The 23,228-nt window shown below is 37.2% G+C and overlaps 2 protein-coding genes across 5 annotated transcripts; one reads left to right on the top strand and one right to left on the bottom strand.

Moving 5' to 3' along the window:
* The first annotated feature begins 514 nt into the window (after nucleotides 1–514).
* LOC140762088 (probable serine/threonine-protein kinase At1g01540) lies at nucleotides 515–3,885 on the top strand. 2 transcript variants are annotated; one of them, XM_073099703.1, is made up of 7 exons: nucleotides 518–1,366; nucleotides 1,531–1,635; nucleotides 1,747–1,869; nucleotides 2,774–2,944; nucleotides 3,020–3,149; nucleotides 3,238–3,447; nucleotides 3,539–3,885. In XM_073099703.1, exons 1-7 carry the CDS (start codon nucleotides 729–731, stop codon nucleotides 3,641–3,643), a joined length of 1,482 nt encoding a protein of 493 aa, XP_072955804.1. In that variant the 5' UTR covers nucleotides 518–728; the 3' UTR covers nucleotides 3,644–3,885. The 2 variants fall into 2 exon arrangements, with proteins under 2 accessions (XP_072955803.1, XP_072955804.1); XM_073099702.1 differs by having other exon boundaries at nucleotides 515–1,366; nucleotides 2,774–3,149.
* Nucleotides 3,886–5,084: 1,199 nt separating this feature from the next.
* LOC140762086 (uncharacterized) lies at nucleotides 5,085–21,084 on the bottom strand. 3 transcript variants are annotated; one of them, XM_073099699.1, is made up of 14 exons: nucleotides 20,922–21,084; nucleotides 20,696–20,838; nucleotides 19,844–20,013; nucleotides 19,607–19,753; nucleotides 19,332–19,383; nucleotides 18,175–18,349; nucleotides 16,954–17,036; nucleotides 16,072–16,284; nucleotides 15,103–15,225; nucleotides 14,148–14,283; nucleotides 9,965–10,072; nucleotides 7,238–7,303; nucleotides 6,892–7,157; nucleotides 5,085–6,327 (listed from the first exon to the last, which is right to left on the bottom strand). In XM_073099699.1, the coding sequence occupies exons 1-14, from the start codon at nucleotides 20,989–20,991 to the stop codon at nucleotides 6,247–6,249; spliced, it is 1,833 nt and encodes a 610-aa protein (XP_072955800.1). In that variant the 5' UTR covers nucleotides 20,992–21,084; the 3' UTR covers nucleotides 5,085–6,246. The 3 variants fall into 3 exon arrangements, with proteins under 3 accessions (XP_072955800.1, XP_072955801.1, XP_072955802.1); XM_073099700.1 differs by having other exon boundaries at nucleotides 15,109–15,225; XM_073099701.1 differs by lacking the exons at nucleotides 20,696–20,838; nucleotides 20,922–21,084 and adding an exon at nucleotides 20,310–20,363.
* Between the last annotated feature and the right edge of the window lie 2,144 nt (nucleotides 21,085–23,228).

Genomic DNA, 23,228 nt, shown 5'->3' with positions numbered 1-23,228 from the left:
AAAAAAAAAAGGTCATGGGAGAGCTTTAAGCTACCACCGGTACCCATTACGGGGATTCCTGCTTCAATTTTTTGCATCACTGAGAATCTCAGTGAGAATTTGTATAACTGGGATAGCTAATTTAAAATAAAATTTACTTCATTTTATTTTTAAAAGAAAATCTATATACGATAACTAAGTGGGTCGGGTTTGATTTGAAGGTAAAAGGTGAAACGACCGTTGATCCGACCCAACCTGGATCCGGTTAGATGTCGACCTAATGGCACCCGGCATATGGACACCTCCCTTGCAACCCAGAAGCTTGGGGTCCCACAGTTCAAAACCCAAGTAAGATAGATAAGGCTGGGCTAGTTCAAGTGTTTAACGCCCTCGGGGTCCTACCCAAGTGTAATTGTTGGTCCCAGCAGTCGCATACTAAAGTGTGAGTTGGCAATGAGCTGTCACTCCCTCGGACAAAGCACACGTCATCTTCTCTCACTATCCACGAGCATTCAAAAAACCCAGACAGCAAGCATTCTAGATTCCACGCTCCTCTTCCCTCGTCTTCCTCCTCTCCGGCTTTATTTCAGCTCTTAAATTAATAATTTTCCATGGAATAAGATTAGCTATAGATTAAATACCTCCACTTGGACTCCCACTCTTCTAGTTCTTGCTCTCTCTCCCTCTCCACTCCTCTCCGTGATATGATGAGAAATATTTGACGAGTTCCGTCCGATCTACTCTTAACAATGTCGTTCTGGAATGGTGGATTTCTTAACGATGAGTTGTCGAGGAAAACTTCAATTTTTGGGCTCAGATTGTGGGTAGTCATCGGGATCTGCATCGGCGCCTCCATCGTCCTCGTCCTCTTCCTCCTCTCCCTCTGCCTCACCTCTCGCCGTCGCTCTCCTCGCTCTTCCTCCTCGTCGGCCGCCGGCGGCATCGGAGGGAGTTCCAGGAAACCCCTTAAGCTCCACCTCCACGACCCCACCCCTCCCGTCTCCAAAGACATCCCCGAGATCGTCCACCACTACGACCACCGCCAGCAGCAGCAGCAGCAGCAGCCGCCCGACGTCCAGATCGAGATCGGCAAGGCGGAGCACCGGGTGGTGATCGGCGATCATCGGCGGCCGGATGCGGCGCCGCCGTCGGGGTCGACGACGGGGACGGCCAGCGGGGAGACGACGCCGTCGATGACCGGGAGCGGGGGGCCGCCGGAGGTGTCTCATCTCGGGTGGGGACACTGGTACACGCTACGAGAGCTCGAGGAAGCCACCGGCGGCCTCGTCGAGGAGAATGTGATCGGAGAAGGAGGGTACGGGATCGTGTACCGTGGCGTGATGCCCGATAACACCATGGTTGCCGTCAAGAACTTGCTCAATAACAGGTATCTCCTTTCCAAATCCTTGTAAAAGTTTGAAATTTGGCAACTTTTGGTCTTGTCTCTGTGAACCAATTTGAGGTTAGAAGCTTTGGACCTCTCCAATTTATTCATCGCAACTCTATGATCTGTAAAACAAAAATGGTATATAATTTGTTCATCTCCACCAGGGGTCAAGCGGAAAAAGAATTCAAGGTGGAAGTGGAAGCTATTGGGCGTGTTAGGCACAAGAATTTGGTTAGATTGCTTGGTTATTGTGTCGAGGGGGCTTATAGGTACTCCACTTGATCTTGGGAATTAATGCATATTTTCCTTTTGTTGGATTTGTTTTGTTGGCATGATATGGTCTTTGGATTGAGTAATTTAGTATTTCTTGTGTGCTGTAGGATGCTTGTTTACGAATATGTTGACAATGGCAATCTGGATCAGTGGCTTCATGGGGATGTGGGAGAAGTGAGTCCACTGACTTGGGATATCAGGATGAACATAATACTGGGAACAGCCAAAGGGTAAGATTTACTTTCCAGTATCTGCATTCTAGGCTTTACTTTTTTTTTTTACTAAGACATGGGAATATATTGGCAATTGTTCTTCTATTGTAAGTGCTTCAAAAATTAGTGAGAAAGGATGCTATTTATGAGTGGTTGAAAACCTCACATAAATACGGACTTTGGGATTTTTCAGTTCTCTTGTGTATTGACACTGAGTCCATATATAGATGTGTTTGTTACACTACATTAATATCCTACAGGAGCATAGAGCAGATCTTAGTAAGATTCTTTTGTCTGAGGCAGCAGACACTATGGAGTTTATTATCCTCGATAAATCATGAGCAGCACCTTTTTATCTACTATTCATTCTTTATTAACTAATGATAGCAAACAATTGAAAGATAAATTATTCAATTATAAATCACATGATGTTGATAGGTCATCATAAATTGCCAACCCAGTCACTGTAGAACCCTTATGATCTCCAATCCTCTTAGAACTTTAGTCATTTGGTAGAGACTAATTTATTCTTCAATATAACTTCAGATATTCACAGAGTCAGCGAATGCTTACTTATATTCCTTCTTCTGCCCTAATTTTCTATGGCAATAGTAGCTAATTAGTACACTTGACTTACCCAAAATGCATTACCTCTATTTCTTTACGGAAACTTGTCCCAAAAGATAGAGACAACTTTGCATCTCATTCAGTAAAAACAGGTTGTAAGTCTAACCATGAGACACGATCTACATGATTTTCCCAATACAGTCTTAACCAATCAAGCTCCAAAATCAGAGCATCATGTGCATCTACATACACCAAATTATTCTTCACATCTGCTGTTCTCTATCTTTTGTTTTACTGAAAGTGTAAGTTCAAGACTTCAAATGTAAAACTTAAGGTTTTATGATTCTGTATCCAGCTTGGCCTATCTTCATGAGGGGCTTGAACCAAAGGTTGTTCACCGAGACGTGAAATCTAGCAACATACTTATTGACCGGCAGTGGAATCCAAAAGTATCAGACTTCGGGCTTGCAAAGCTATTGTGCTCCGAGAGGAGCTATGTTACTACTCGTGTCATGGGGACCTTTGGGTCAGTCACTACTCACAGGATTCCTTTTTTCCTATGTAGTTGGAGATTTATGTCAAATGCTGATTTTTATTGCAGCTATGTGGCACCTGAATATGCTAGCACTGGGATGCTTAATGAGAGGAGTGATGTTTACAGTTTTGGAGTACTTATCATGGAGATTATAACTGGGAGATCGCCTGTAGATTATGCAAGGCCGCCTGGGGAGGTTGTTTTTGTATAATAACTATACTTTTAACTTCTGTTCTGCTTAAATATCATCAGAAAGTAATCAATCCTCCTTTTCTTTTCTTCAGGTTAATTTGGTGGAGTGGCTTAAGAACATGGTAGCAGAGAGGAAATCAGAGCTAGTTGTGGATCCTAAGCTGCCTGAGAAGCCATCTCCCAAGGCCCTCAAAAGGGCACTTCTAGTGGCCCTACGATGTGTGGATCCTGATGGACCTAAAAGACCTAAAATGGGGCATGTAATCCACATGCTTGAAATGGATGATTTACTTTTCCGGGATGTAAGTCCAAATCTACTAGTTAATTCATGAATCTTAGCATTGTAAGCTTGCTCACTTTGTTGCTTGATTTATGATCCAATATTTATCTCAGGATCGTAAGATTCGGCGGGAAGAGTCTTCAGAGTCATCCGACAGACGCAACACTAGAGAAAATGGAAGCTTCAGCAAGCGTGACCATGATACAAGGTGGAGATAATTGACACAATTAAGTCAACCACTGACAACTTCAGTATGTTGAATCCTTTTGTTATTTACTGAAACAATTTATTATTACACATCCCCATTATTCAATCCAACAACTTGATAGGAGTTGATTGCCTTTTTCAACAGCATTGTATTATAGGGACATCATCTTATGGTGGTTACACCTTAAAAGAAAGAAAAGCTTGGCATGATAACTTAGTGCCCCAGCTCATGCTAACAAGTTGCCATTCTACACATGCACCCTGTGAATCTCTCCTTTCTCAAATTCTATTAGTCCTTCAAGACTAGTTACTTTGGTGTATAAATATGCTTCTTTTGTACTCACATGTCCTGTAGTGCCATAAAGTCTCAATGTGTACTCACATGTTGTGATTCTCTGTTTTCTGTCCTCTTAGTGAGTCGTATATAACGTTTGTCATTAGCTGTATAGGCAGAAAAGTTCTAGTTGCTTAGAACTAGACCTGTCAGACACCCTACTGTCTACGCAACCAAATCTATCTATATATATAAGGATTATCACGTGATTCTAGACAACCGTTTATATAGCATTTATGAACTTTGAATTTGAATGCTGAGCTTTTCAACGGCTAGCTGGTATATCACTCAAAAACAGAGGCTGGCTAGCTGGTGACGAAAAATAAAACAAAAGACCTAATGGATCATGGATGGCTTGACTTAATTCTAATGAGACCTCCACGTGACACGTGATATGTCTGACAGTAGAAGGTAGGATGCTTGTCTGGGTCGTCACAAAATGGATGGTCCACATCTAATTTCTCCCGACTTCATCGTTAACACACTGAAAATGCTATGGAATCTTGACTGGCCTACCTCGGATTGGGAACCTTTCCAACCCCCAGAGAGCCATGCTCCATTCACTCATTGTTGCGGTTCTCTTGAATATTTGGTAGGTTAAGGAATGACGTTGTCTTCAACTCGACCAAGGATGCTGCTATGGGGGCTCGGTACAAACCGCCTTCTCTTACTCTACTGTAAATCTCTTTATCCACTGGGAATCGCCTCTTTGGTCCGTTCATTTCAGTGTTTATGGCTGAAGTAATTGCTGCCACTCGTAATTATAAGTTTTCTCACCTTATTATCTCCTGTAACTCGCTGCTGCTGGTTAACTCTATTAAAGGGGTCCACAAGCCTCCTAGTCTGTATCTTCCTTGGTGGAGTCTGACACTTAATGCAAGGCCAATAAAGCTAATGTACTTGTAAACCGTGGTGATTAAGTAATTTAATTTTTCTTTTTCACAAATAAAAAAAGACTTTATCGTTAACAAAGGAAGAGTAGAAACACCGGCTATTTTCTTGCACATATATGACAAATACCATCCATATTGGTCAGATCAGGATAAGTATCGATCCCACTGGCCGCTGCCACCCGTAACGTTTTAGATGAGTCAATTCATAAATCGAAAGTCTACCAATCTAAATATTAAATCTTCTTTATTAGAGATGCCAAATATGGTTACCCATGAGTACACTTTTAAATAATATCTTCTACATGGCAGAGGTAAAATTCGCAGTTATGCCTTGGTGTCTCAGCCGGAGTCCTTTTTAGCGCTGAGCATCATATATACATATGCACTGGATTGACCCATCTTTACTCCCAACACGCGAGTAATGGGCCATGGGATGGACCTCTATCGGGTTTTCTTCATGTGGCCTCTGTTTCTGCTCATATTTTGACTTAGATTTCTATGCTGATTGTCTGGAAGCTTGGGACTTTGTTTGAAGATGCGTCAACTCTGCACCTGCAACTGATAATTTTTATCTGTGGACATGTATATCATCAACCAAGTTGCACATGCAAGTGACTGCAAGCAGAGAAGCACAAACTGAAACATTAAGCAAGAAACATGGGGCCAGAAGAGGCTATCGGCAACTGAAAAGACAGTAACTTCCTCTTTACTGAGAAATCCTCGGCGTACACTAGAATGCCATCCTTAATCATGGATGTGATCTCTGGTGATCTCTGCCAAGAAATCATAAGTATCCCTGTTGCTAAAGTATCTGCTAGCTGCACCCTCTGATACCGAGGAAACCAACAAATTTTGACAGAAAATTATGAGTTGAACTTAAGGTAGCTCACATATAACCTCACTGCTATAAGATCAATCAACCAGTCGCTTAAAAGTTGTGGAAGCTTTAGTATGGTTTGATGCTAATCTTGATCCCAATTTGGGTATAACTGAGACTGGAGGAGCTTTGTCATTAAAACAACTGCTTATAAAATTTACCTTCTGCGCTAAGGAGCAAGATCATCTTAAGGTGCTCTGCAAAATAAACTTTGTGGCCGATCAGCCACCAAGACGGTAAAGTGCTACATAACCTGGTAGAAGCGATCGCCATATGGGTCAGGACAAATTCACACCATAATATGTCATCCCCATCTGATTGCATGCATCCATTCTGAGCTTGTTTGTTGGCAAAACACTGAGTTGTCCAAAAAAATGCCTCAAACGCTATAACCCTAATTGGAGAATTTATTAATAACCATTACGAAAACCCTTTTCTGACAAGAAACATTAGACCTGCAGGGACAAACATTCGGAGCATTAAGTTAGCTATAATCTCAGCCATCACATATCAATCAATTTGTCCTTCAATCTGTGAAGCAAACTTCTCTGCATCCATCCACCATTCGAAATCATCACCAATGCTGTCATCCTGCCAAGTATAGTAAAGGGTAAGAGAAAGAAAGCACATTATGCCAAAAGATATGAAGTTCTACTCTTTGAAGAAAATTCTATTAAATGCTTAGCAACAAAAGTACAGAGAAAGAGATGTAATTTTTAGAGACAAATAAGACAAAGAAAAGTATAAAGCCACAAGACACCAACTAGAAGGGAGATGAAAACACAAAGTGCCAGAATTTCAAAACTAGTCATATCAGAACCATCAGATCACAATGGTTTCATCACAAAGGGAAAAATGGTAGTCCATCTTGAAAATTATATGTTATTATGTAATAACTACTAATAAAGTTCAACCAAGAAGTACTATCAATAAAAGCAGTTTAACCTACATAGGAAACATGAATAAGGGTAAATATACTTTAAAAGCAGTGTAAATCAAGTAGTCAAGCATAATTAGTAAAGTCACTGAAAATATTGTCTGATGACCAAACAAGTGAATAAAATTGTACATTAGCAGATACATTGCTAAGAAATTATCAAGCTTGAGGTACAAATGGAGGAAAAAATGAAATATAATAAGCTAGGATAAACTCACCAGCTTGTATAACTTAGGCGAATCTCCCATTTTCTCAATACAGTCAGCATATCTTACAGCTTCTTGCCACCAGCTGTATTCCTTCTTGCAGCTGTCAGTGACCATCTCATCATTGCACATATACTGCTGCTTCTCATCACTATCAAGTTGAGGATCAAAATTAATATCCAAAACCTTCCTGCAGTTTTCTGATTCAGCTGAATCTTGAATGGCCATACAATCAGGTGTCACATCCAGTGGTAATGGGCGCAAGGGTGAACGGTAACCTAATGCAACCATTGGATTTTAAGTATATAAATAAATTGGAAGTAAAGGGTTGAACCATTGAATGTGGTAGCTTACAGACCTCTACAATCTGGATCATGGCATTTTTGGTAGTAACCAGCTTTTTGAAGGTCAACAACATAGATTACTGAAGCAGCATGATGTGTAGCTGTTAGTCTATATATGTCACAAAGTATGAACAAATAAAAGGAAATGAATCCAATGAATTTCTAAACATAAATTAGCATGTCTAACTGCATTCACATAGACCAAACATTTCCATGCACTATTAACTATAAGATTCCAAGAACTTGAATTAAAAAACATAAACATGTAGAAGAGGATAATATTTATAATACTTGCATTATCTAAATTCTATAAACTATACCACACCTGATCGCAAAAAGAAGAAAATATTGCCATAAAATTAAGCAGGAGTTAAATGGCAAATATGGTAAATTATATGGTCTTCCATGCAAAAAGGATCACAAGAGCATCAAACAAAAATTGTTATTTAAAAGGTTGTGGGTTCATGAGCTACCTATAGGGGTGAAAATGGGTTAAATCAAGTCTGACCCAACCTAAAGCCGTACCTGGATCAGACCGAATTACGGTTGCAAATTTGACTACAATCTCGGATCCAGAAACAAATAGAGATTTAGAAGAAAAAAAGGATCTGGTTTCGGATATGGTTTTATATAAGTTAGTCAAAATCGGATCTAGATATCAGATTATCATTTACCAGATTAAATATAAAAACCCAAAACCCCCTAACCTAACCTATCCGTTCATCCAACAAACCACACTCAATCACCACTAAGGCTCTATGGTGTCCTTCCTCTTTTGCCATGTGCCCTCCTACCCCGATCATATCGCCCTGGTCGGCATCAACTCTGACGAGTCCCTCTCCTTCCTCTCCCTCTGCTTGCTGTCTTCTCGACTACCACCGCCATCTCCTCCCACCTCTTCATCTCCAAGGACAACGTTATCCCCTTCCTTGTCCCTAACTCCCTCCACTTCCCCAATTGCTTGCTCACCGTTGTTTCCCTCAAAATCGTTTCCATGGCGAGCGTGCTTGATGTTTCTCATTAACAAGTCATAGTAGACTATCATTTGATCCATGTTCTCTTGATACAAGTTAATATGTTGCTTAAATTCAGTATTAGGAGCACTTTGGGTGTAAATCTGACTTGTTGTCGACTAATTTGACTTCTCATTTGATGAAATTAAATTGGGATTGGTGATTGTCACATTGCTAAAGCCATCAACTAATTTGACTTCTCATTTAATGAAATTAAATTGGGATTGGTGATTGTCACATTGCTAAAGCCATCGACAAGATCTTGTTTAAATTGAAGCTCATTTGTATGGAGTGAAGGAAAGGAGGTTCTACAGAGATTTATGATTGTCACATTGCTATAGCCATCAGCTTGTTGAATAAAGAGAGCTTGTTTGGTACTTTCAACCGTTTTTATTTTTTTTAATATTTATGAAACAATTGCTTCATTGCAGAATGGAGGTTCTGACCTTGAATCATTTGCATATGAGACTTTAGGTCCTTCTTAATATTCCATGTATCTTTAAATTTTGGTCACGGGATCGTCTATGTGGCAATTCTAAATGTAGAAAATTAGGACTGTAGGTTCCCCATTGATCTCTTCTGGGAGTCATATTTCTTGGTGCGTTTGTTAGTTTTCTAATTAGACTTAAATGCTTGGAACTTGTTTAGGAAAATATTTATACTATTAAACTTATTAGATCCATATTTTATGATTTTGATTTTTAACTAGCATCTGACATTTTCAGGACATATAATGGCTCAGATCTATAGCAAGCTTGCCAATTCTAGTAAAAGGTATCATCAGTGGAGAAGATGGTTCCATCTTATCCTTGGTTCTTCATCCTATTTTAACAAGACTAATTTTGGTTAAGTAAGCTCACCTATTAAAACATGAGCAACCATATAGGCAGTAGAAATTGGAGTTATATACTTATATGCACTTGAAATTTGTGTCACAGTTCTTTGTTATATGGTGCGAGTCATATCGTTAGGTGTACTATAGTCTATGGATAGAAAGAATTAAGTAGAATTTTGCCATTTAATATTATCTACGAGAATGTATATTTGTGCATATTCCTTATTTCACAGCAACATATAAAATTATTTGTATATGTGCAAGTTCATTTATACTTGTGTTCCAAAAAATGAATTTCTTATCTACTTAGCATTGTATCATTTTATTTAAAGATTCAGTTCATATTCGTATCTGATTAAGATCTAATCTTTATTCATTCTGTATTCATATCCGCTTAAAATCTGATCTATATCTGACTTATATCTGTATTCGCTTAGTTATGACATAGTTTTAGTTTTTGTCATGCACCAAATATCTGTATCTGAACCAAAAATATAGATACAGATATGGATTAAGCACTATCCAATCTATATCGGATCTATTTTCACCCATAGCAACCTAGCCATCAAGAGTCAGGATATGCTATTGCTGATAATGCCTTTGCAGTAATTTAAGAAACCTAACTAATTTGTCACTGTTAAATTGTCAAAGCAAATAACAGTAGACATTAACGTCCGCTAAGAAGCGAACTAATTAGCATGAAATCATGAATAGTATGTTGTGAGTTCACATGTTAAATTGAGGCTAAAACAATATTTTTTTCAAAATTTTAGGAATTGTATTTATAAGAATCAAGAATATATGGCCAACAAGTAGGATAAATAAAATCAATCACAATAAAAAGAATAGGTTACTTAATAACCAGGAAAAAAAAATTCAAACAAGAAAATCACCATGATTGCTTTTATGCTCTCTTCCAATCCGCTCGCAATATCTACTTCTTGACATACTGTAAACCATCAGACCATATGGTGAAAACCAGTACCATGATCGGATTTTCCCTGTAATATCAGAAGCTCTTTATCAATTAAAAAAGAAAATCCAAATAATCAGAAAAATGTCACACTCCACAAAAGTTTATGCTATATGCTCATTAGAAGAGAAGCTAGTGCTTCAGAGTATCATTATAGATATTCATAGCATACCATTTCTTCGTAGCTTAACAATCCTAATAATCAAACACCAAATAGAGAGCGCAATGCTCACCAGAGAAGCAAAATGCTTCAAAGTACCTATTACAGATACTTAAAGCAGATTATTTAGCTGTAGCCTCACAATTATAATAACTATCCTCACCCTCGGTTGATGATTTGTGCATTGGATGTAAGTACATGCCTCCTTTAAAATATCATATCCCGCATATTAGCCATATGACTAATTTCTAAATGCTTCAAGCGAACTTGAACATAACTGTGAAAAACAACATAAACCATTTTCAAAGGTACTATTAACTTAGTTAAGCTGGACTAGCTAAAAATTTTAGTCCATGGGATATAGAGCTTCCTAGTTGACAAGGCTCCAGCCAATGTAAGGTCTAAGGACGGCAAGAAGTAGGTGCCTTACACCTCTTCACAACAGAGTAGTTTCTATGGCTTGAACCCAATGATAACTTGGGTGCAAAGAGGCAATCTGTGCCATCACATTAGGTATTTAGGTGAAACTTCCTATAACTTAGGCAACAAATAATAACCACAAGAGCACGTCCCTTTTGCCATGAAAAAAAATCAGGAATTTCAAAATTTTAATTTTGGCTCTTATTTTCTGTTAAAATCCCAACAAATCATTTTCTTTCCAAAACTTTCTACCAAAATTTTCTTTTTCTTCTCCCCTATAATATTCCAAATTTCAAATTCACCCCCAAATCCACTTATACTCGAACCCTAACTGAACCCAATCCAACCAAATTAACCCCAACCCAAACCCTCTCACTCAACCATACTAATGTAAACTCAAACCCTCTCACTCAACCAACCCTACCCACTAACCCAAACCCAAAACCCATTAACCAAATACTTCAAACCCAACTCAAATCACTTGAACCCATTAGCCACTCTACCAGCTTATTAAACTTAAACCCAAAACCTTTTAGCCACTCATCTTCAATTACTCATCCCTAACCTTCCCCCTCACCCTTGATACCGAGCCCTAGCCCTTGCCGCCATAGCTCCACCCGACGACGCCACCCGCCACCGACGACACTGTTGCCAGCACCTAGGGTTGAATTACCAATTGAGATTTGGGCTGATAAGAAGAATGGGCTGAAACATAAATATCTTCCACTTTCTTATCACTCTAAATTACTAGACAAGTGGAACCAACTTACCCAAGGAAGTAAGTCAATTAAGGATTATTATATTGCGACTTTTGACGAGTTGATGATTTGGTGCAACGTAATTGAAACTAAAACCCCTATGAAAATCCTGTCTAAATTTAAGGTTGGGCTACATGAAAATATGAGTGAGCATTTTGCTTATAGCATTGATACTTTGAAAAAAGCATACAACTTTACAAGACTTAGAGAAGTCAGAATCTAGCCACCTCTCTATGAGCCAAGAAATTAAGGTGCAGACTTATAAGTCCTCCCCTGGTCCTTGCCAACCAAATATGTCAATCAATCCTATAGCCGATCTAGCCGTAGCCCTTTCCAACTCAAGGTATATTATAAGGATAAAAGTGTCAAGAAGGACTTTTCTAAGATTAATGTCAAATGCTATAAATGTCAAGGCTATGAGCATATTGCTGCAAATTATGCAAACTCATATAAAATCAGCTTAATTGAGGAACCCTAAAATTATAAACACCACTAAATTGCATGTTATCAGAATTGCTCTCTCAACCTAGAGTTAACAATGATTGGAGGCATAACTCCATCTTTCACACATTCACAGAAATTGGAAGTAAAAATTAAAAAGTGATTGTAGATAGTGAGAGCTGTATAAATGCCGTGTCCTCAACTATTGAGGAACCCTAAAATGTTATTCCCCGCACCAATCCCTACAAGATTTCTTACAACAATTCAATCACGCTCGAGATTAAAGAGCAGTATTTGGTCCAAACTTAGTTCACTACTTACAAAGATAAAATCTTGTGCGATGTTTTGACCATAGACGTAGATCAAATTATTCTTGGAAGGTCTTGACTATTCAATAACGATGTTCATATCTATAGCCATTCAAATATATATATGTTTGAACATGAGAGTAAGAAGATCATGATTCTTTTCTCAGCCTAGAAATGACAGTGCTGAAAAAAAGGCTAATACCACCAAGCCAAAAAATATAGTCAATTTGATTAGCATCAAAAAATATACAACTTGTAAAATTCCAAATGACCTAATAAATCGATCTCTTTTGAAATCACTCCCATGATTGAGGAATTCTTTGATGTTTTCCCTGAAGATCTCCTAGGCTGGCCTTGAAAGAGCACTCATACCCCTCACTTCAAGACACTTCTTACTGCCAATGCAAGACATTTAGCACGCTATCGATCTTATCCTAGGTGCATCTCTTCCCAACTTGTCTCATTACCGACTTAATCCTACTGAACACATTGAACTTAAAAGGCAAATTAAAAAGCTATTGAGAAAAGGCTTTTATAAGGAAAGCCTAAGTCATTGCGTGGCTCCCGTATTGTTAACGTCGAAAAAAGATGTAACTTGACATATGTGAGTTGACAGTCAGGCTATCAGAATAACAATAAGATATCGTTTTCTTATTCATCGTTTGGATGACATGCTGAATATGATGACAGGTATCACGATATTTTCAAAGATAGATTTAAAAAATTGTAATCACCAAATTCGCATACACCCTAACGATGAATGAAAGATTGCCTTTAAAACAGAAGATGGATTGTACTAATGGATGATTATGCGTTTTGTCTTAACTAATGCTCCGAGTACTTTCACGAGAGTAATGACTCAAGTACTACAACCCTTTATGGGACAATTTTTGATCATATATTTTAATGACATCGTTATTTACAGTCAATCTCAGAAGCAACATAGACTATCTTCGTGAAGTTTGTGTTGTCTTAAGGAAAGAATGGCTATATAAAAACCCTCAAAAAAGTATATTTCTAACAAACAAAGTGTTTTCTTGGGTTTAATTGTCTTATCTGAAGGAGTCTTTGCCGACCCTAAGAGGGTCAAAGCTATTAATGAATGACCTAAGCCCTGTACCACAAAAGATGTAGAAAGTTTTCACGGGCTCGCTACCTTCTATCATCGATTCATTAAAAGGTTTAATACCATCTTGGCTCCGATAACTGAATGTCTTAAGAAGAGTGAATTTAAGTGGTCAAAGAGTGTCGCCCAAGCTATCAAGAGGAAAATAGTGGAACCTCCGGTCATAAGACTCCTCAATTTTTCTAAAGATTTTGAGGTTGCATATGATGCTTCAAGAATTGGTATAGGTGGAGTTTTGAGCCAAAAGAGTGATCTAATTGCCTACTTTAGTGAGAAACTAAATAAAACTAGGCAACAATACACTACCTACGATAAGGAATTTTATATTGTAATTCAATCTCTTTGCCACTGGAGACATTACTTGCTCTCACAAGAATTAATTATTTTCTCTAATCGTAAGGCCTTTTGTTACATCAACTCTCAGAAGAAGCTTAATATCAAACACGGTAGGTGGGTCGAAATTCTCCAAGATTATATGTACACCTCACGACACGAATTTGAAGTGAAGGATAAAACTGCCAATGCACTAAGTCATCGCATGACCCTTCTTTCAAAAATGAGTGTGAAAGTAACAGACTTTGATAAAATTAAAACTAAATACTAGTCGTGTCCGAATTTTCATAAAGTCTACAATCCTTTTAAGCAATTGGGTGAATCAAGAAATAGATAATTTCATTATGCAGGATGGTTATCTATTTAAATCTCGAAAATTATGTATTCCCAACACCTCGTTAAGAAAACTATTAATTGGTGCAACATAAACTTACTGTACAATATAGTTATCATAAAGCAAGACCATTCCAAATAGAAAAAAGCAATGGAGTGGCACATTTATAGTTGTATCCCAATGCTTCAATTAAAATAAAAATATTTTAGGAAAAGAAAACAACCTGAAACGCTTCCTATGGAGGCAATAGATTCCACAAATGCATCCAGAGCAGGAAAAGGAGACTTCCCCAAAACGTATGAGGTAACAAAATCACTTCTATGGACATCGAATGGAATAATGGAACTTTTCTCTTGAACCTGACTAAAAAATGATAAATTAGTAAATAATTTACTGAAAAAAATTGTTTATTGTTATCATTTACAAGCAAGATAATAGAAGCATCAGAACAGGTCATCAGAACAGTGCATATTCATTTGTAACATAATAAAAATAAATGCATCTGCATGTGGATTCTGCAAGTGTTTAAATATGAAAATCATACTCTATTGACACCTATAAACTACCTATATAATTTAATTTAAAAAAAAGTGCCTATATAGATTCTACTCAACAATAACAGGCACCGGTTATTTAAAATTGCATTCAACTATTTATATGAAGCACTGCTGTCATCACTATTTTTCTATAGTATGGTTTCAAAGCATTAATTCACTCCCCATCACTATATTCTGCTTGAAAGAAGCCAGTACTAACAGAATGCTATAATCATCTATCAGAATGTAGCAGTACCCAGGAAATAATGGAACTCCAATTATTAACATGATCTTTATGTATGAATTCGTAATCTGTATTTTCTTGCGTCACATCTGAACACCATCAAGTCACTTGCTCTACGTGATACATATACTAACCAAGTAAACTGAAAAATGATTTGTTTATTTTATTAACCTTTTCAATTTGTTTGCCTAAGAAAAGCAGATATAAAAATAAAAAGTTCAAGCATGATGATGCAGCATATTAAAGTCCAACTATAGCTTCTTTGCATATCAAGTATTCCCACTTAAGCCAACCAATGCAGGATCATCCACTGGCATAAGTCACAATCAACTTCCTATTATATGCTCATAAAAGACATAATTTACTAAAGCAGTCTAAAAATGTCTAAAAGCACTTACACTAACCCCGGAATCAAAGCACAGAGTTTTCTTGCAATCCAAATCCATTTTGCAGACTAAGAGTTTGTTGCAATTTTTATCCATTCTGCAGATAAGTGATTCCATGAAGACTTGCTTCTCATTCTGCAACCATTGACATCAAATATGCAAGATTAATATAAAATTACAGCATTGAACTTTGATTTGTATATTTCAATCAGACAAATTATGCTTTGCAGTAAGCTATGTTTATGGGGTAAAAGAGAGGAGAAAAAGAACAGCATAGATAATATAAGCTATCAAAATAAAGATCACTGTAAAGTTCATAAGTAGATCTTGTTAGCCATCTTTCATAACCTAATTGCTCGTTTAGTTGGTTCTCTGCTTATTTGCTGTTTTGGTTTCCTGAAAGACATGTAATGCTCAATTGACAAGCTAAATCAATAATTAGTAAGATAATAAGTTGTGGCACCCCCCACCCCACTATATTATAACCAATTAACCATCACCACTGACTCTAGTTCACCTTATGATGTGGGCCCCTAAAAATTTTGCTCCGCTATGATCTCTGACAAATGCATACCATAAGGCCAGCACTTAGTATGTAGCTCTCACTGTATATATGTCATGCAACATGTACTATTTCCCAATCAAACTAGCAAAATGCTTCTTTGCCTAAGAATCTCTTATAAATATCACCTGCTAAAAATCTAACAATTATGTAGTGAAATATAAGGATTTGGACAAAACAAAAGAAAGAAGCAAACAGAAAACTAAAATAAAGTATTAACATCGAATATATCCCACCTAACAAACAGTAAAGTTCATGTGCAGCAAAAACACTAGGGAATAATCCACCTAAAAAATATGAATGGCTTCACTAGATATGCCATAACATGGGAAGGTAATGAAGCTGCAAGGAACATAAACCTGTTTCATCTGTAAAATGCTAAATCAGCAATAATATTATATATGAAACAGAAAACGTACCATATTCTTACATTTGAAACGTCCCGTGGGTGAAAGAAAAGAGCTTTTCCCAGCCTTTGAAGAAAAAGGTAACCTGAAACACCGATTCCGAGAATAGACAGAACTGTCCAGAAAAAGCTGACTGAGAGAGTCAGGAAAGCTGGTGTCTTTCCTAATATACAATTTATCAATCTTTGGATCACTTCCCCGTAAACTGGCAATGCGCGAGCATACCTAATCGAGTACAAAATTACACAGCAGGTTATCTTCACTTTGTGAAACAAATTGACACTTCACATAAAAAATAAAATTATAAAAGCAATTTTTCAATAAAGCAATAAAAGCTGAATATGCTACCTCACTATGGCAGCAAACCTAGTTCTGTGGGCATTTCAATTGGCAAACTTGCTTCATAAAAACAAAAGTACTCCTAATTGTCATCACTGTTAGGTGCATTCTCATTTGTTACTACAATCTTTCTTGATTGCACATAGACCGGTGCTTTCTTAGGAAGTTAATGAACTTTTACATATATCCCATTGCTCATTGCAATCTGCATTTGTAAAAAACGACCAGATAGCATAAATATCTGCCAAGCTCTCCCAGTCCATCTATTAACTACAAGAATTAAGAAGTCACCAGTATTCAACATATGTGCTGCGCATGGGGCATGCATTGAAAAATAAGAATAAAATACAACCGTGATAAGTGATAACAAGAACAAAGCCTTGTGTCCCAATCAATTAGGCAGATATGTGAGTCTTTTCAATGTCTTCCAATAATACAAGGTTCTTCAACTAAATGTCAAACTATAGAAGCAATATAGCAGGAGTAAAAAAGTTAAGAATTAGAATCATAAAAATGAAATAACTAATTACTGATGCCAATATTTACAATAAGTACCTCAGACACAAATGCACCAGCATGTAAGTTGTCCTTAAATGCAGCCTTTGGTAAGTGAATGATCAAATGGCGTGAGAATTTTTCTATCAAAAACAAGTCAGAAAAAAATAACATGTATGTGGTAATATAATATAACTGAAAAGGAACATATAAATGCTTCATAATTCCTTTAATGGCACGCATACAAGAAATCAGAAATATATCATTTTAAACAGTCTGTCCCGGTAAGTAGTAATATTTTGCAATCTAATAAGTACCTGAGGAAATATTACTTGAAAAAGTATAGATGCACCTGCAAGTTGCTATATCATAGTAATATATCATTATAGAGGCCACATACAGTCATCCAGGAAGGAGAGTATATATGGTTTGCTGATCGAAAGGATCGTAAAAGATTACCCAGATCATTGCAGGAGTAGTGTATCTAATTTACCTGCCAACCTTTTGTCAGAAAAACCAAAATCCAAATTTAGATCCCAGTAATCACACTGAATTAGCTATCAGGTAAATTTGGCTCGTGCATTTCAGATAGAAAATAGTGATATCCCTATCTGATCTAATATCTGAGCTTGACCTTATACTTGGATTTTTTGGGTCCTGTTTGTTACAGGCTTTGGATTCTGTATTGATACAGTTAAAAGTCAGCTTGGTTGCCATTGCCATGTATATTTACTCAAGAAAATTATACACTACAAGTTATGAAATGGAGGAATTTTAAGAAAATTTTAAGAAAATCAAGCACATGCAGCACATCCATATCTTATTTAAATAGTACGCGTGCAGGAATGGAATGGAGGAGCTTACACATTTCTCACAAAAGCTAAACTAGCAGTGGATGAGAATTCCAGGATAGGGGGAGGTAGAGGAGGTTGTTAGCAAAGAAAAGAAAAGGTTGAGGGCACCAAGACCGTCAGAATCTGTGATGAAAGTGAGACTAGAAGAGCAGGATAGATGTTGGTGGAGAATGCAGAAGTCCTGCTCTATGACTTAAGAGTAAGGAAATGATAAGTTTAATAAACAGAAAATGGATGGTATCAATAAACTCTTGCGCCTCATCATCATAAGAGTCCGCGGCTGAACTTCAAGAGGCAACCCAAAAATACTTTTATTCGGCCTGTTTCTACTCTTGTTTATGAACAAATGACACATGTATGAATAATTGAATATTAACTGAAGGAACCAAATCATGCTAGGTAAGGAACGCTACATATAAAGTTATACCAGCGGTAGATGAGTCAAGCTCCACAATGCATTCTCCACTTCCTTTGATGGAATATTTGTCAAATAAGACATTTAAAGTGATAGATACCAATATGTCCACCATTGCATCTTCTTCTTTGTCAGTGTTGACATTCTTATCAAATTCTAGATCAAAATACAAGTGGCAAGGTGACCCCTAAAGAAATCAACAGTAAAGCCTGCAGGTTACACATTTTGAGCTAAAAATAACAGAACTCTAATGCAAACAAATGTACATCCTACGTTGCTGCTACGGAAAAGATGGTATTATTACTGCCAAATGCATAAGCCATTAAGTGAATCAGTTAGAAGATATACTTGCAAAAAAGTTACTGCCAAGAGAGATTTCCTGTTGAAAAGTGCTAATATACCGCAACTAAATTAAGGAAATACCTCCTCACTTCCTTTTTTAACTCTTCAATATGGTACACTCTTGAAGAAGCATTCCAACCATTGTACCATTATTCATTAAAAACAGTATGATAGCAACTAAGTATTTACAAATTGAAAGTCCTACTTACATCATAATAAAGCTTGGGTATTATTTTTCAGCCAAAACTAACAATATCCTACAGATTCTGTGTTGCATCTACCTATCACACATATCTATACAACATTATGACTTCTATAATTCAGTGATAATCTTCATCCAAACTACCAAAGAATTTAACGTCCATCTTAACTTTCAATAGAATCTTTATGTAACAAAAGTAAAAAATAAGTCTATAAAATATTCATATACGAAATTGTCAGAAAAAGCATATAAGGTAGGTTATTTTGTTGAATATAGTTTCCAATTAATGGAATTATACTGAATTACTACTTGGATCTTTTCTTTTCGTTGGAATATAATTTAATTAGAAAGGACGAATTCCTGACTGTGTTATCCTACAATAATGGGATGCAATGGTAAGATTCTTTCAGTTTGAAGATCAATTACAAAAAAATAGTATATTGAGCAAGTTTATATAAGGTTAAATGCAATAAAATATGAATCAAAGTATCATTCAACTCTGTTCATTACTGCATAGGAAGACATTCTAGTGTGTACCATAGAACAGTAAATTTTAGTCTAGTTCAAATAAATATGGTAATATGTCATATATTTGTTAATCATTTCTGCTCAAGGGAAAGCATACCTCCTGAATGACTTCATAGTGATGGCGCAATCTAGAATCCATACTTTTATACCTAAAATAAAACATTCAACGGTCAGCACAGAGTGACAGAGATGCAGGTAGCTTGGAGAACAGATTTTATTCTTTTAGCAGCACTGCAAGTTTGTTCCACAACAGTTGTTACCCTTTCTTACCTAAACCAGGTTGAATGATGTTAGCAACAAGAAGGTAAACAACTAGAGAAGAATTTATCAAGTAACACAAATCCTTGGTCATCGGCAGATTAAGAATCCAACCTTCTCCAGAACTCATCATATGTGGAAACAAGATATCTTCGTTGCCCAGTCAAGTGATCCTGATAACTGAAGACATTAGTTTGTGCATGTACTTTAGAGAATCTCATTGCCTCTTCTTGTCTTGGAAAAGTAGCCCAGACTTTGTCCCTGTACAAAAATGTCAAACAAGGTTTGCACCAATGAGAAAGGATTTTTATCTGCTATCAAGAGTGTTAGCACACTTTGCCAGCTTAATACCTTGGGATCAAGTCATTCTGGTTTTTCAGGTCAACACGAATTTCATGCAATAATCTGAATAAATGTGATGGCTTTTTAACCGGAGCACCTTGAGGAGAACCATAAAATACAATGGGAGAAATCTTTTTGCCACTTCTAAGTTTCATGACGGTAGATGACAATGCATTAAGCTGAAAAGGAAAATACAGAATTACTGATCTATAGTTGCATCTAAGTTTTACAATCTCAACTACAAACTTTCATGTCAAAATCATGAAGAACAAGAAGAGCTTCTGACTCCTGATATACTAAAAGTCTAAAACACACAAAAAAGACAATAATATGTGAGTGCCTTGTCCAACATCACAATACAAATTAAGTATGATGATTAATGTCATTATTAACAGCCATATCATCATCCAAACATATCTTAACATCATCTTCTCTTACATCTCCTTTAACAAGCAACAAAGTCTATTCCAATTACCCAGGCATTGCCCAAACAATGATCTCCCTAATGCAGATGCCTAGGGCTAGGAGAGTTCATATGGCACTGGCTTCTTCCTGACTCCATTACTCCAAATCCTTGCTGCATCTTCTTTGAGCTGAAAGAAATGGCGAGATATGTCTCCAGACTGCCTAAGCATAATTGCATAAACAAAAACAGCGCCAAGCAAAGCAACAGATACCCTAAACCTATTTTTTATTTTTCTGGAATCAAGAACAATAATTTTCCCTTTTCCCTCTCTGGGAACCCTTTCATCTCTGCTAGCAGCATAATATTAATCTGAAAGATAAAATTTTGCATAATAATATTGTATTGCGGCCACGATAACACGTACAATTTTCAAGTGGAGAAGAGAAAAGCCTTACCTTTTTCATCTCCGGCGGATCATCCTCGTGTTCTTTGGATGTGTTCGGTGTTGCCCGTTCAGAGACCACGGAAGACTCCCCTTTTGTAAGAGAAGGTTTCTTGGATTTCTCCTCTCGCAGTTTTCTTTCCTTCACCGCGGATTCTGTGAGACGTACACAGACATGAATTCTTCTAGAAATCAGAGTCGTCGAGAAAGAGAGGGGGAGAGGGGAGGAGGACGCTTACGAGGAGGGGAGACTCCGCATTTGAAGCAAGCGAAGAGACGATCGACATCGTCCTTGGGATCGTACGACATTGTACGACACGATGGAGGACTACGGTTTCACCATCTCCTTCCTAGGGTTTTTCTTCCTCTCCTTTCTCGAAGATTGAAACGAACGGGCGGGAAGAGAATCGTTTTCTACGACAGAGGGCGAGAAACTTTTAAAGGATTGGATATTATGCGGGGACCCGAACCTGATTTAAACGGATCGAGTAAGTTGATCCATGTACGGTGTTTTGGATTCGAATCCGATAGCAGTTAATGGGTCCGTGGTCCTGATGTAAACTTCGAGGAGCTCAGCCCGGCCCAATTAGTGAGTATCTTAAGCCCCATTCAGGATTTTTTTTTCCCTGTAATACAGCTCCTAATTCCATAATAACTATATTCTATAATAGAAATACTATTAATAAAAAATATATATTATATCATCAACCTACTTTATATTAAATTAAATGATATTTATGGTAATTTATTTTTTAAAAAATATTTTTTCCTACTTTATATCACATCAAAATAGTTATTATATTTTGTTTTAGAATAAAAGTAAACAGAAAAATACTTTTTTTATTTTGAGAATAATAAAGAAGAATACATATTTTATAAATGACTTTATTCGTAGAGGAAAGTAAATGGGGCCTAAAGTTGGGTAATAAATAATAACAGTTATGAGGTAGTGGTTGAGATGACTTCCTCTTAACGTAACAGCACTCACTTGCACTAATTTAGCAAGTACGTACTAGTTACTCTATTGGTTCTTGAGAAATTTAGAACAATCACAAGAATAGCTAACCTATGGATAGTTTAACTTCCGGGAATCTGCATAGCTTGGCTATATACATATGTATCCTATTAATAGAACTAAGAGACTACTCTCTACATAGTTAATTTTGAGTCACTTGGAGTCTTTCCTTCCCTGGTTGAGCCTCACTAGCTTGTATAGGTTGGCGTATGAAACAAAAGTTTGTGGTGCTATCAGGTGCTTGCGCTTATTAAGATTGTAACGCAATATCAACATTGAAATATATGGTAGTTTCCCTTCCACAAGAACACCACTCACTAAAGGAGAAAACCATTGGTTGTCATTAGTCAAGCTCGTCAATTAACATAGTTGTGACCATATTCGGTAAAGCAACTATCCAACTAGGCCCACTAATATCGTATTCTCTCTGATAAGGATTCCATTGGAGCTTTTGAATTAAAGGGCGATCTCTCCTGCCTTGATTCCTTATAGAATGAATAGAATAATAGCATTATTGCATGGGAATATCTATATATATATAAATATAAATGTGCAAATGGAGAGAATTCTCTATAACCAACCCCGGCCCACCAGCATCATAGAGTGCATGCATGCAGCGTATCATCGCGCGCATGATCCCCACTGCAGCTTACTTAGCTGTATCCCATGCATACATATGTACCTTCTCAGGTTACAACTTCCTGAATTAATATTAAAGTTTAAACCCCACATTCACGTGCATCCGTTATTAAAGTAGAAGGTTATGACTTTCGAGGCTTTTTTTTTCTTATGTTTCCTTTAAGCTTAATTGAAAGGTTTGAACTTTGAAGTGCTTAGTGCTCTGCTGCCTTTGGAGTTTGGAGTGTCTTTAAGTGTGGATTTAGTTTCTTATTTCCATCAAATTAATTCACATAGCCTTTGCAACGCGTCATATCACTCATATCGTGTACTAGGTCTACATCTTATGATCTTCTTATTCATAGTTAACCAGCTGCTGATGAATGTGTAGTTGGTAACCATCGCTATCGTCAACAAACGAAAAGTTATACAGTGGAGGTAGCCTGATGCAGATATGGGCTACATTTTAAAACAGGACATAGAAAGTGCCTAAAACCTGATGCAGATATGGGCTTACATTTAAAGCTGGACACTAGCATTAAAGCTCGGTCAGCAAAATAAGACGTGCGATCTGACAGCCATCTATCTTCCTGTAATCCTGTGTCATTTTGTGCCCTGCAATTCCCAAGATTCGAACTAACAAGATCTTAAGTTGTCTGAAATCATAGCATAACCATCTCGTACGTCCTCCATGATATATAATTGGAGGCAGCAGATTGGTTGCGAGAGCTGTATCCTGTTTATCATTGTGAGCAGATTAGATCAAACAACGACACTCACTGCCTATCAGCATCTAACGGTACCAGACCGGACAGCGAGTAGATTAATTCTCACGGACCCCACCAGACAGGCCATCCATCGCGCTACGAAAATCTAATACTGTTCGATACCAAGCAGCAGTTTTTCCTCCCAG

This window comes from Typha angustifolia, chromosome 7 (assembly GCF_048772165.1).
Source record: "Typha angustifolia cultivar Huaian chromosome 7, ASM4877216v1, whole genome shotgun sequence".
Taxonomy (NCBI): Eukaryota; Viridiplantae; Streptophyta; class Magnoliopsida; order Poales; family Typhaceae; genus Typha; species Typha angustifolia.
This window is presented reverse-complemented; position numbering and strand designations above follow the sequence as displayed.